The 13,448-nt window shown below is 32.9% G+C and overlaps 2 protein-coding genes across 2 annotated transcripts in view; both read left to right on the forward strand.

Annotated features, from left to right (window-relative positions):
- Positions 1 to 51, forward strand: part of LOC106106451 — a 19,797-nt gene extending 19,746 nt beyond the window's left edge. Inside the window, exon 32 of the mRNA XM_013287030.1 lies at positions 36 to 51. Within this exon, the coding sequence (XP_013142484.1) occupies positions 36 to 51 (16 nt within the window). The remainder of the gene's footprint in view (positions 1 to 35) is intronic.
- A 287-nt stretch (positions 52 to 338) lies between these two features.
- LOC106106781 overlaps positions 339 to 13,448 on the forward strand; it is a 24,818-nt gene continuing 11,708 nt past the window's right edge. Inside the window, exons 1-35 of the mRNA XM_013287441.1 lie at positions 339 to 372; positions 467 to 585; positions 972 to 1,020; positions 1,123 to 1,187; positions 1,669 to 2,302; positions 2,575 to 2,618; positions 2,705 to 2,741; positions 2,822 to 2,869; positions 2,970 to 3,061; positions 3,261 to 3,381; positions 3,844 to 3,933; positions 4,045 to 4,109; positions 4,196 to 4,250; positions 4,974 to 5,029; positions 5,221 to 5,242; positions 5,852 to 5,929; positions 6,630 to 6,698; positions 6,942 to 7,067; positions 7,874 to 7,960; positions 8,581 to 8,622; positions 8,727 to 8,804; positions 9,455 to 9,529; positions 9,624 to 9,826; positions 9,916 to 9,943; positions 10,130 to 10,230; positions 10,801 to 10,828; positions 11,050 to 11,144; positions 11,770 to 11,806; positions 12,002 to 12,126; positions 12,210 to 12,246; positions 12,579 to 12,670; positions 12,755 to 12,788; positions 12,872 to 12,930; positions 13,131 to 13,170; positions 13,249 to 13,292. Coding sequence (XP_013142895.1) covers positions 371 to 372; positions 467 to 585; positions 972 to 1,020; positions 1,123 to 1,187; positions 1,669 to 2,302; positions 2,575 to 2,618; positions 2,705 to 2,741; positions 2,822 to 2,869; positions 2,970 to 3,061; positions 3,261 to 3,381; positions 3,844 to 3,933; positions 4,045 to 4,109; positions 4,196 to 4,250; positions 4,974 to 5,029; positions 5,221 to 5,242; positions 5,852 to 5,929; positions 6,630 to 6,698; positions 6,942 to 7,067; positions 7,874 to 7,960; positions 8,581 to 8,622; positions 8,727 to 8,804; positions 9,455 to 9,529; positions 9,624 to 9,826; positions 9,916 to 9,943; positions 10,130 to 10,230; positions 10,801 to 10,828; positions 11,050 to 11,144; positions 11,770 to 11,806; positions 12,002 to 12,126; positions 12,210 to 12,246; positions 12,579 to 12,670; positions 12,755 to 12,788; positions 12,872 to 12,930; positions 13,131 to 13,170; positions 13,249 to 13,292 — 2,977 coding nt within the window. The 5' untranslated portion in view covers positions 339 to 370. The remainder of the gene's footprint in view (positions 373 to 466; positions 586 to 971; positions 1,021 to 1,122; positions 1,188 to 1,668; positions 2,303 to 2,574; positions 2,619 to 2,704; positions 2,742 to 2,821; positions 2,870 to 2,969; positions 3,062 to 3,260; positions 3,382 to 3,843; positions 3,934 to 4,044; positions 4,110 to 4,195; positions 4,251 to 4,973; positions 5,030 to 5,220; positions 5,243 to 5,851; positions 5,930 to 6,629; positions 6,699 to 6,941; positions 7,068 to 7,873; positions 7,961 to 8,580; positions 8,623 to 8,726; positions 8,805 to 9,454; positions 9,530 to 9,623; positions 9,827 to 9,915; positions 9,944 to 10,129; positions 10,231 to 10,800; positions 10,829 to 11,049; positions 11,145 to 11,769; positions 11,807 to 12,001; positions 12,127 to 12,209; positions 12,247 to 12,578; positions 12,671 to 12,754; positions 12,789 to 12,871; positions 12,931 to 13,130; positions 13,171 to 13,248; positions 13,293 to 13,448) is intronic.

A 13,448-nucleotide genomic window follows, 5' to 3' on the forward strand; every position in this document is an offset into this window, starting at 1 on the left:
ATTTGTTATTTTCTGTGTGTTGTGATTTTTGTAAGTGCTGTAGTGTTCTGAACAGATTAAATGATTATTATTATTATTATTATTATTATTAATTACTAACTCTGGCCCGAGAATCTGTCTGTGTGGAATTAAAGAAAAAACAAAAGTAAACTTACTTCGCCATTTTGGCGGATTCGGGTGGCCGCTCGTTTGCCACCTTATGTTATAAAAAAAAAGTAAATAGTCTATATGTTCTTCCAAACTATCCTCTACATCACTCTAACAAAGATCCATATCCAAATGTTTTCATTAATAATATTAGTAAGATAGTTAACATTTAAAATCATCCACAGATAAAACTGTTTCCACATATACACCAAGAAAAGTTCAAATGTAAGTTAATTTAATAATGTCTAAATATGAAATAAATATAGCTTATAATATTGCACTTTCAATAATTTTAACAATTTGAATAATTGTTTTTCAGGACAAACCACCAGAAGCCGTATATATTCCGACCTACGCACAATGAAACCAATTGCCCGGAAGATCCCACTTTGCCGACACATCCGGAACCTTTAGGACTTGGCTCACCAAGAATTAAAGGTTTTTATCTTATTATAATACTAGCTGTTCCCGTGCGGTTTCATCCTCATGAAATTATGATAACTTTATTTTGTTGTTTATATTTGTCATAGTAATTTAACTCCTTTGATGTTGGCAGCTTGTAGTTTATGACCCCGTTCCCACATGAAGGTTTTTTCTAATTCTTTTACCTCCTAAGTTTAATAGCGTGAAAATATGTAGGCTTAAGCGTCTTGTAAGCCTAGAGCATTTTATTAAAGAAAAAAATATTCATCAATACGCTGTAATTGCAGACTTCCTACGCCACAAAGTAGCGTGTGTTTACGCTTTATTACATTAGTATTGAAGTATAGATAGGTATACAATTTCCTGATTGATACATTTTTTTAATTCTGTCTGTGTTTTAGGTGACGATCACAATTCATTTCAAACGAGGCAACGAACAATAGCTACAAGGTAAGTAGTTCATTGGTTAAGAATTTATGGTTACCATGGCAACCTTGCTTTTCAGCTATTGGCTTGCAGTTTTAGTTAAGAAAATTGAACCTTTGTTTGCAGTGGAACAAACAATTATGAAGACGCGGGAAGTGAATGGGAAAGGCAGTACCAAAAGCATTGTCAAGGTAAGATTCTATGCTGTTTTGAGAATAATCCTGTAGTAAATATAACTATGTGATTTGTAATTTTAAGAGCTTCCTCAGACTCCTGACTGTAAGATTATATCCAAAATTGTTCTAAGCAAAAATCTGTAATCAAGTAATCATACTAATATTATAAATGCAAAAGTTTAGATGGATAGATGTTTGTTAGAGTTTGTAGTCTTAACTGCTGAACGGATTATGAAATTTGGTACAGATGTAGACGATAGTCTGGAAGAACACATAGGTTACTCAATTTTTTTTTTAATTCCATGCGAACGGAATCGCGGCCGCATGCTGGTTTATCATATATTTAAGAGTTCCCTCAAACTTTAGACATTTTATCGATAGTTTGATCTGATGGGCTTGTTAAGCCAAAATTATTTAGACACAAAATCGATTTAATAATACAATTCTTTATCGTGCAGGGACTCTAATGGTTCATTGCTCGTACTTTTATTTTCAGAAAACGAAGCATTAGAACAAGAAAGAAAACGTAGATTGCAACGTGAAGATAATAGAAACAGACTCGAAAATCGCATAACACAAGGTGTTCCAAAACGAGATAGTTTGACAAAGATTAGAAAACGATCAGAGAAAAATTCCAGCACCAATAAAAGTGACAATTACGAGTCTTGTTTTCAAACTGAACGACATTGTCCCAGTAATGATAGTCCAGTTAATAAAAACAGTCGTGATGTTTACACCAGTCCTCAAAGAATAGCAAGTCGGATAAGTCGAGATAGATACCCCAGTAATGATAGACAATTTAACGAAAGAATCGGTAATTCCAATATTGAAAGGATTCTCAGTCGAAATTCAGTATATGATAGGAATCCGGACCGCGAAAGACATCATTCGTCCTACGATAGATTTTCTCCAGTCTACGATAGACTTCTTGGCCATGACAGATATGCCAATTTCGAAAGACGTAACTCCCGAATCCCTCATGAAATCCAAGAAAGCTATCTAGGACGTGACAGATTAGGTCCAGATAGACAAGATTTTCAGAACGTACCAGTTAATGTGCCTGAACGATTGGAACGGAAAGAACTAAGTAGACGGGAACGTAAGATGCGGGATGAATCTCGAAAACCGTCGTAAGTAAGCTGCTATTGTATTATCTATACTAATATAATAAAGGAAAGATTTGTATTTTTGGATTTTATATGCATTGACATAACTCAAAAACTACTGGGCCTATTTCTTTCACGGTTAGAGAGATAATTTATCTGTGAGTAAAATAGGCTATATTTTTTTAATTCACGCGGTCAAAGTTGCAAGCAACAGTTAATCTATGTTTTCATTAAGCTTTGGTATTAAGTAAAGTTAAAATCTTTTAAAGACTACCTTTTAGTTTCTTTAATTACAGGAAACGTGGTTTAGATGCTGCGGAACAAGTGGACTGCGAGTGTGGTAGGTTTTTATCGTGAATAAAAAAATGCTTTTTACTGTTATTTTTATAGCTATTGGTTTGAAATAACAATTGTTTAATTTCACAGCGGAAGTTGCTAAGAAAACCTCAAAAGCAACTGGAAAGTGAGTTGTAAATAATCATAAAATGTTACGTTATTTTTGTGTTTATTAGGTATTTAAATTTTGTGTTTCTTTTTCTGCAGGGGTGATGCAAAAAAGTTTAGAAATTCAAAAGCGAAAACAAAAACAGCGTAAGTATTAAATAAGTGTTCTACATAATGTCTAAATTGTAAAGGTGATTAAAAAAATGAAAAAAACCTTTTTTTTTTTCTTTTTCTTTTATTTCCTCAGAATATGTCAATGTCCACCATCGCCGATGTTGAGAACACCAAAATTGACTAAAATGAAATCAGATACCAGAATGTCAACCGATGAGGATATGGGTGAGCAAATCGAAACTTTATTATGTGTTCCAAGGTTTTATTCTATTTTGTAAGCTTTTAAATACTATACATGAGTTAGTGGTCCTTCGAGTCGGATTTTGACCCAAAAATAAAAAATAACCTATTTTCTTTGGCTCTTTTAACTTTCGAGCTATCACAAGCATAGTTAGGACTTGTTGTTATTTGATTATTGTTGCAGATTTAATGGAGGAAGTGAGAACGGCATCCCGATGCAGTTTAAGGGGCGGCAGGACGTATACAAAAATGATTTCAGCTGCAACGCCAAGTTCCTTCCCGAGAATGACTAGAGCCAGATCGGCGTGAGTATTTCCAGTAAATATTTTTTTTTTTACATTTTACAACAAAATTTTGTATACTTAACAAAAAAAAACAATCTTATTTTTTATATCACAAGTATTTTTGTGTGTGGGTGTGACTTGTGAACTGAAAAAATGATTTATGTGATAATACGTAAATAATTCTTAACTATTTTTTTTATAATATAAGGTGGCAAACGAGCAAGCGGCCACCTGAATCCACCGAAGTGGAAAGCGATCGCTAACCATAAACATCCGCATTTGCAGATGCGTTACCTACCCTTAATTGACGGGGAAGGAGACGCACATAAAAAGGACATTTCCCTTTCCTATGCGTCTCCTCCACTGTCAATTCCACTTTTCCTTCCCATCATTGCCTCTTGAAAAAAGGGTGGAAAAGGAAAGGGACTAAAATTAAACCTAGTGATATTTCTGTTATTTTGTTTGATAATGTCTTTTTTTTAGATCGTGCACTTGGAATGTGCAAAGTGAAAGTGAGATTGGAGACTCGTGGAGCCATGAGATGCGTCGAAGCGTTTACACTACTACATCAAAGTAATTAACTTAAAAATATTGGAAAATACCAAAAAAAATTATATTTGAATATGTTATAGGAAATCTTCGTCTTCATCTACAAGAGTTAAATAATTTATTTCTTCGTAACAGGTTGTTCGAGCGAGAACCATCTCGAACGTATGGTGTTCCTACATCGATGGATTGTAACGGTTGTTGTAAGTTTATCTAATGAACTCCCTCAGGACTATTAAACTACTCGAGAGTTTTATTACCTATGGTTTATTTAATTCTATTTTTCTAGCTGACAATAAATCGCTCTCATCCCAATCGTCTCGTGTCTCGTGCAGTAAATCCTCGTAAGTGTTAAAATATTAGACAACTATCTGTGTTCGCAACACCGTCCACGTGAACATCAAAAAATATAACCTACTAGCTTTCGCCCGCGACTCCCTCCGCGCGGAATTGAAAATAAACAAAAGCAAGTAACCTATGTGTTCTTCCAGACTATCCTCTACATCTATGCCAAATTTCATCGAGATCCCTTCAGCCGTTTAGGCTACAAACTCTAACAAACATTCATCCATCTATCCATCCATCTAAACTTTCACATTTATAATATTAGTAAGATGTTACTTAGCTATAGCTCTTTAATGGTGAAAGAATTTTTGAAATTTTACTTCGTGGGTTATTTCAATACATACAAAAATACAAATCTATCCTCTTTATAATATTAGAATAGACAGATGCTTAAATCCTTTTCGTCTCATCTTACCTGTTACATAGTCATCGAGTAAAATATAGCCTAAGTTACTCCATGACTAAGTAGCTTTATAATAGTTAAATAATATTTAAAATATACATAGTAGTTTTTAGTATCTTAGTCACATATAAAAACTAAAGTTTCTTTATAATAGTGTAGATGCGAATTAGTTTATTATATTCAAAAGACAACAAAGGATTAAGATATTTCATGTACAATTAAGTTGAATTAAATTTAAGTTATTCTTGTAACTTAAATTGTAATCTTTCTATTTTTCAATTCTCCAAATATTTGTGATTTAGAAGATCGTTTATTACAGTTGTTGTTCTTGTCCTTCCAACAAGAGGACTAAATGCCACAGTACTAAACAAAACCGTGAGTATTGAATCATATCTCTTTTAATATTTGTAGGAAAAAAATATTAAATATGCAATTTACAATTAAATCAATTTCCATTTTTTCTTTCTAATGCCTTAATATTTTTTTGACTCTCATTTTACTTTATTTACTTATAATTAATTAGGACAAGACATTAAAAATTTTAACACTAGTTTTTGTCATTTCAGGTAAAAAGTCACAGAAGGATAAGTGAGTATTTTTGATTTATTTTTTTATCGTTACATCTCTCTCAAGTTATCTACCATTAAACGAAAGACAAAAATTAAACGTGCTTTGACAATGTACAGTCGTGGAAACTAACGGTGTTCTATCTTAAATATTACAATCATTTGAAAATTTTGAAACGAGACGCTGAAAAAAAAACAGTATAACGCAGCTTAAAAATGTGTCTGTACGAAAAAAAATCTGATAGTGATACACGGCTAATTTCTTTTTATTATCCCTTCGTTTGTACTCACTGTTATCTAATTGTTTGGAGGAAGAGGCGGAGTTTGTCTCGTTGCAATGAGCAAGGCAATTTTTCCTTCAAGTGGAACACCGCAGATTCCCGCGACTGTACGTCTTGTCTGTTTGTTACCAATTTACCTAAGTATTTGAGTATAACGCTATTGACCACTTGCAAAGATTACAGATTCTAAACACTTATGTACCTTGCGGGGAATCGTATGTTATTCTTGTTTTTTTTTTCAAAGAAATGAGCAATTATTACTTCTGCTGTGGAAACTAAGTGCAATAGCTTTTTTATGTGTTCCGTATTACTATTCAAGATTTTTGACCATATATTTTCTCTCTCAATAGAGTTCTCACTAAAGTAATTTCGGACATAATAGAAACATCGGCGTTTCAATCATCGCAGTGGGCAGCGGATGAAGATGTGTAAGTATTCATATATTAAACTACACACGCAAAGTACTGATTTAACTGTAGGCAAAAGGTGAATTAGTCTATTACAGCCTTACAAATAAACGTGGTATAAAGTTAAACTTAGGAATAAACTAAGTATATCATAAACACAATTTGTTGTAATATTTGCCTATAGTCAGTCTTTATTTGTAAGGCTGTAAAGTATTGAATACATGCACAGATTTAACTAAACCATTCTTCTGTGATAATTGTCAGAATTGAGCGTCTGTAGCTGGCTTTATGGGTCACATTTTTTTCTTTAATTATCAAAGTTTTTCCAATTTATTTTCTTATACATGCTAATGTCCTTTTAGAATCTATAAATAATTTATCTTTTGATTAATTTTTGTTGACCCCGCAAGGTACTATAGGTAGAATAGCAAAAAAGTCCAAACCAGTTGTTCGCTAAATTAAAATTATTCTGCCAATTGTGTCTCGGAAAAATAAAAAAAAAAACCACAATTTTCATCTGTGATATTACTGCTGAAAACTGAAAACCAGCTCGACTCTGGATCCCAACTAGTATCGGTTAAGCTGAGCCTATATTTATTATGAAACTGTATATTTTTTCGGATGGCAATAAAAAGGTTTTTTTTTTTATATTGAGAACAGTTAGTAAAACTTTTGAGTAATTCTCTGTTATTAAAACTTACAAAAAATAATCTTCTTTTAGTGCCTTCGATGGTCGAAACGTAATGATGTCAAAAGACGACGAATGTTCAGATTCCGATGATTCAGACGAGTAAGTAAATTAACTTATTCTAAGAGCGTACGCACATATTTGACTAAACTATCGCACAACTGTTTAGTCTTACTCTGATTCCTATAGACTTATATGGAGGTGCACACTACTCGATTTTTAGTTGTACAACTAAACAATTGAAGTAACTGCGAAACTATTCTGCTTAGATTAATGTTTTCAGATTAGTTTATTGTTTCATTTTAATTGTTTTTTTGATAAACTTGTGCTGTTCCTAATTTTTAGCCAAGATGAAGTTAGAATTATTCCTTCAAGCAAAAATGAATACAGAAAGAAATGTGAAAATCCACTCAAAGTCGAATGTTATCCGAAACCTCAATGTCACAAATCTAAACAAAGTGAGACACGAAGGTGAGTTGCTAATTTCATTTCATATCTATACTTCTATACTATTATAATAAAGCGTAAACACACACTTCTTTGTTGCCTAAGATGTCAGCAATTACAGCATATTTTTGAATAACTCTTTTTTTAATAAATAGCCCTACACTTACGTCACGCTTTAGGCTATATATTTTCACGCCATTAAACTTAGGGGGTAGATATTTTAGATTAAAACTCTAATATGGCAAAGAGACCATAAGTTGCTACCAACGTCAAGAAAGAAAGATTGCTAAGATTTGTCATGTCATGTCATTTTGACATTTGCTATTGATAATTTGACAAATGTAAACAATAAAATAAAATTTTCATAATTGCATGCGGACGAAGCCGCACGGGTACAGCTAGTAGGAAATAAATAAATAAATATTTCTCCTAAATTATATGATTTGATTAATCACTGTACTAAGAGAGTTCCTTAGTAACCATCAAAATAGATGATCATTTTCATCGACTATCATTTAAATTTAGAGGTCAATCAAGCAGCATTTAATATGTCCTTGGAAATAATTTCTTTATCACCAACGGTAAAGTGTCAGTTAATTTAAATGTTGCTATATATTTGAATAGTTAGATTCTTAACCAAAGAGTCTTCAGGAATACTAAGAACTGTGAAAACAGTAATTTGTATTTACTATTTGACAGAAGTTTTAGTTCGATATAATATTGCTTTACTTTTATCATGTGTTACCTCTGCCAAAACCAAGTTAAGGCGCTGTAGCAGAAAAAAAAACAGAGTTGTTGTAAATGTTTGCCATAGCCGATTATATTTTCAGACCGAAGCGCAAGACGACAGTATATCAACCAACGCAAGCGCCAACCTCGGCTTCAACGTATGTACCAACACAAAACCGTTGTTCTAGGTGAGGGTACGTGAGGGAACGCGACATTATCCGATATGGGCAACAAAAGGGCAGAGGGTACCTGCCCTAGACTTAAAAAAATAGAACTAAAATAGTTAAGAATACAACCATGTAGATAGTAGCTCTACCTGATCTAAATTGTTGGCATTGCTCTTACTAACTTTAGGATTATTATAAGGGCAACGTAATCCAAAAAGCATACTTCTTGATAACGCGTCGCGTAATCTATACTTCTGTACTATAATATGTATCGAAATAATTCTAAAACTACTGAAACCTTCATCATTAAAAAGCTTATCAGTGAGTGATGATGTTCATCATACTAATATTATAATTGCGAAAGTTTGGATGGATGGATGTTTGTTAGAGTTTGTAGCATAAACGGCTTAACGGATTTCGGTGAAATTTCTTATAGATGTAGAGGATAGTCTGGAAGAACACATAGGCTACTCACTATTTTTTTTTATTTCACGCGGACGGAGTCACGGGCGAAAGCTAGTAGGCTATGTTTTTTTATTTCACGGAGTCGGTAGCAATAACTAGTTTTAACTGCCCTAAATTTACTCTTGATAGTTATTTCGAAATGTTCATTGTAACAGCAAGTTTTTTATTGTTTTCAGAAATCGCCTCATTGCACGCAGGCAACGGAATCCGTGTTCCCCGTGAGTAATCGATGGTATTTCTAAAGCTAATAAATTGATTTCGAGTTTTTATATATTTTATTGATCATAGATGAGAGTTTAGACCGTGAGTGTATTGTTTATAGGTGTGATTTAGGTCAGCGAGGGTCTTGTCTGTCTCGGCTGACTGAATATCCATCGTCGGCTGATGTTATGGATCATCTGTGAGTGTAAAATTTAATATTATGAACCGCTTTTAACGATCCCTAAAATTTAGGTATCCCTTAAGCATTTAGGGTTACATAGTAAGAATTTAGTTTTTAAAAGACCGGATTTAAAGAGATCCTTGTAACAAGACGCCTATTTATAAAATGCTTTAGTGAATGCTTGTTAAAAACTACCATAAAGCCTTTGATTGACTTGAGTATTTGATGATAAAAATATTGTCTTCTATTGTCCTTAATAAAACTGAGATAAAATTGGCTTGGTTTTATTTATTTATGAATAATGTACAGCTAACTTACAGAGGATAATAAAAGAAACAAAAACTGAAGTCTTATTAAGTTTTGTATTGGTTAGACTTCGTTTAGCATGTTATGAGGAGAGATGAATCGCATGTAACAAGAATAGCGTTAGTTGTGAGTGTGGTACACCGGTAGAAGTAGACTTAGAAAGAGATGTATGGATTGTGAGAAAGGTGACATCAAGAAGGGAGTGACATCTCAGTCATGAAATGACGTATGATAGTTATTTGGAGACCGAAAACCCGAATGGCCGATACTACGGGAGTAGGATAAGGTAGGGGAGATGATGACTTCGGCAGAGGAACATTTCAGATAATTCCAAATTCTATTCACGACATTCTCACTTTTAGTTCGGCAAAACGTGCATGTAGACAATCAAGGAAATGTCCAAGTGATATTCAATGTGGCAAGAAATCGCCAACGGAGTAAGTACTTCAAAAACACATTTATACTAAACAGACGAAGTATCAAGACTTAGTTTCTTTTTAGTATTAATTATAATTTACAACCATTGTCTAGTCATTGTGCGGTTATCAAGAAACGACAATCAGAAACATCTCCATGTAATAATGAGACCTCGGACTGCACGATGTGTATGAAGAAAGCGTCACAAGGCACAAGAGAGACGGCGTCGGGAGAAACGAGTATAAGGCCTCGGTGTATTTTGTATCAGAAAGATCCGAGCAAATCCAAACACGGTCCTTGTAGCGACTGTCAATGCCGTAAGTCAATTTTTCTAAACTAAATTTGGCTATAGAGCTTCAAAAGTCAATTCAACTAAGCAAAATTTAAAAAAAATATCTATTTTCAGATAAGAAGAAAAAGAGCTACAACGTATGGTGAGTTCTAATAAATTTAATTATTACAATTGCTTTTAAAACTAAAAAGCCAAAACTGAAAGATGAATTTCTATAGCTATTTGTGTTAGAAGAATTTTATTGAAGTCAATAAAAGAATCGCTATACTAAACTCGTTAATTAATGTTACTTATATGAATGAATTGAAATAACATGTTTAATTTCTAGTCAAGTTCCCACCCAAACGCTGCAGCAATGGCCCACGCATAGCATTGAGACTGAAGAAATTAAAGGCTATCTCAGATCGTTGTGTCGTAACTGTCAATGTGGTGAGTAAATACTGTTAATACTTCGAACTGTTTATGATTTCTTGTCAAAATTTTTTCCAATAATTATCGTTGCTTTATAATTGTCTTGAATTTTTAAAACAGTAACATTCGCTATAATTATTGTATGTGTACAGTCCTGGAAACTCGCGGTGTTCCACTTGCAAAAAAATGCCTAATTGCTTGCAAAACATACTCCGCTTTTTCATACAACCAATTAGTATGTTTTGTATATATATATGTATTGTATATCTGTTTGTCATTTTTCGTAATAACAGATTTAAAACATGCGTCCAATTGGTCATTTTTCCGCGATGTCTTCCGCGTACAAAACATTTAAACGAACGTAGCTTTGTGCTAGAAAAGCGTGAAATTTCATGACTGTACATATGGGATGTAATACTATGTTGTTTCGTAATATTGAAAAACAAAATAAATTGACAACAAAACATCATCCTCTTCCTCCTTATCCTACGCCCGTTAGGTCAGTGCAACAGATTTTTGTCCCAAATTAACAACAAACAGTTTCAAATTGTACCCATATATTTTGTGAAGCAATGTTGTTTTTTACAGAGAAATCGTATGCAGAATCGCAATCGCAGTAAGTTTTTTTCATAGGCACTTTTTTAGTTTTGAAATTATTTTTTTAGTTTTAACTCCTAGTCTACTAATTTTTCAAAATTCTTTGACTTGCTTAATAAGAAAAAATGCCAAGACTCTCATAACACAGTAATATGGAATGTTCTCTGTTGATTTTACTCAGGTTTTATGACAAATTTGTTAGGAAGTATACGATTTGTTTTACTATTGTCTTGGCATTAGCAACCCGCAGGCGCAGTCGAAGGTGTGGGTGAGTCCTAACAAGAGTAGCGACTTGCGCGGATATTTGCAGACCACGTGGCGGAACTGTCAATGCGGTGAGTGGTGTTACACCATACCCAATTTTACGATTTTTTCATAAGATAGTTAATTAACGAATGGTGGCACCAAATGAATTTAAGAAATATAGACTAGACATAGTGAACAGAATTTTGTAACCCGTAACTTCTTTGAAAGGTACTATGTTAGTAGTCAAGTTTAGTGCCACCTCACATCCTTGTACATGCTATAAAATCTTTTACAAAATTATCATAGGCTCCATTTTTTATCACATAATAAGATGTAAACATTTAAATATTATTTTAAAACGCCTATTGGTAATTCGTTTAAATACAAATTATTATATTGACATGTGGTTTTGTAGTCTAATTAAAAAAAACCATACAGACGAATTGAATACCTCCTTCTTTTGGGAAGTCGGTCAAAAAGATAGCGTTAGTGAGGATCAAGTGAAAAATGTCTTAAGTCAAGTGTCAACTTTGCTTCCTCTATATTTTTTTAATATAGTTGGCACTGAATGTAACTGAACTGGAAAAAATGTAACAATACGTTCCCACTGTTGTGTAAAAATGTACTGTCTTCCTTGTCCTTCTTTTTGAAAATAATAGAGATAGCATGCTAGAGATGATTCTGCAGTAATTTTAAGTATAAATCTATTTGCAGGGAAAATTAAAACTGTCGTGGAAACAATAAATAAAAGGTGAGTTGAATACAGCTACCTCATTATTATCAGCTTGCCCTTATCCCTACGGAAAGTCACAGTATGTGATGCTCTTCCATACATTTCTATCAGCTTCTATCTGAATTCATTACCTCAAGCATATCTTTCACACAATCCATCCATATTTTCTTTGGTCTTCCTCTATCTTTGTTACCACAAACGATGTATTTTCAGTGGTACAAGAGTGAACAGCAACTGCATTACCACTGCTCCGATAATTCAAACATTATCAACGACGACTGTGGGAACTGTCGCCGTCGACAACAGCGCACTCTCCGTCTGCAGGAACTGTCAATGCAGTATGTTTAAAACCTTTTTTTCACCAAATAGAGTAAAGAACGATAAAAAATATGTACTCATTTTAAATTGCTTTAATTTTCAGTAAAGAAAAAACTTGGACAGAAAAGTAATAACACACCGTGAGTATAATTTTGTCTTTTAACTTTTAACTTATACGTTTTTATGTATTCTTGAAAATTAAATACTAAGTTAATGCCAAAACAAACTATAAGTCTTTAATAATTTTTAGTAGACAGAGATTAGGATTTAATCATACTAATATTATAAATGCCAAAGTTTAAATGGATTGATGTTTGTTAGAGTTTGTAGTCTAAAGGGCTGAACGGATTTTGATGAAATTTGGTATAGATGTAGAGGATAGTCTGGAAGAACGTATAGGCTACTCACTTTTTTTTTTAATTCCACGCGGATTGAGTCGCGGGCAAAAGCTAGTGTTTAATAATTTTTACAGGCTACGTATGAAGAAATCTTATGATCAAACCGAAGGCCAACGTCGGACGAATAATTTAAGCGCAATGGATCTCCGTAGATATGAAGATTATGGTAAGAAGACAATTTTTGATACAAAATGAAAGGTTTTGGTTACTTACAATATTTTTTTTTTCTATTTTCATTTTTTTTTTACAGTTCGTAATACATCTAGCTACGCAGCACCAACTTTGTAAGTTTCACTTTAATACTATGTTGACTGTAAATGTTAAAAGACGATTTTTTTATATTTTTTTATTATTTTTTTTGTAACAGTAAAGACCAGATTGTTCCTGAATCATCTTATGACGATTTAAATGCAGAATATGATACAAGTAAGTACTTTTGTTTAATAATAAAAATTTCATACGTAGAGTCGGCATACTATACTCTTCCATACATCTCTATTAGCCATATTTTACTCCCTTAAGCATTGTCTTTTTCACGCATCTATATTTTCTTTGGTTTCAAATCCCTTCGTTAGTGTACTTTTAAGCAATTGTTAATAATAATTAATTATTATTTATTTCCTTAGAACCAGTTAAAAATAAAACCAGTATAGAAGCATCTACTTTGTAAGTATGAAAAAACAATATTTTATCGTAGTTTACGTCATAGTAAGAGATTTAAAATTCAATTTTGAACATTTTCAGAGTCCAACAGATCGAGAAAGCTGAAATTCCTGAAATACCATCAGGTGAATATTTTTACTTAATTTCTAACTAATATTATAAATGCGAAAGTTTAGATGGATAGATGTTTGTTAAAGTTTGTAGCCTAAACGGCTGAACGGATTTCGGTGAAATTTGGTATAGATGTAGAGGATAGTCTGGAAGAACACATAGGCTACTTT

This window comes from Papilio polytes, unplaced genomic scaffold, assembly GCF_000836215.1.
Source record: "Papilio polytes unplaced genomic scaffold, Ppol_1.0 DF822178.1, whole genome shotgun sequence".
Taxonomy (NCBI): domain Eukaryota; kingdom Metazoa; phylum Arthropoda; class Insecta; order Lepidoptera; family Papilionidae; genus Papilio; species Papilio polytes.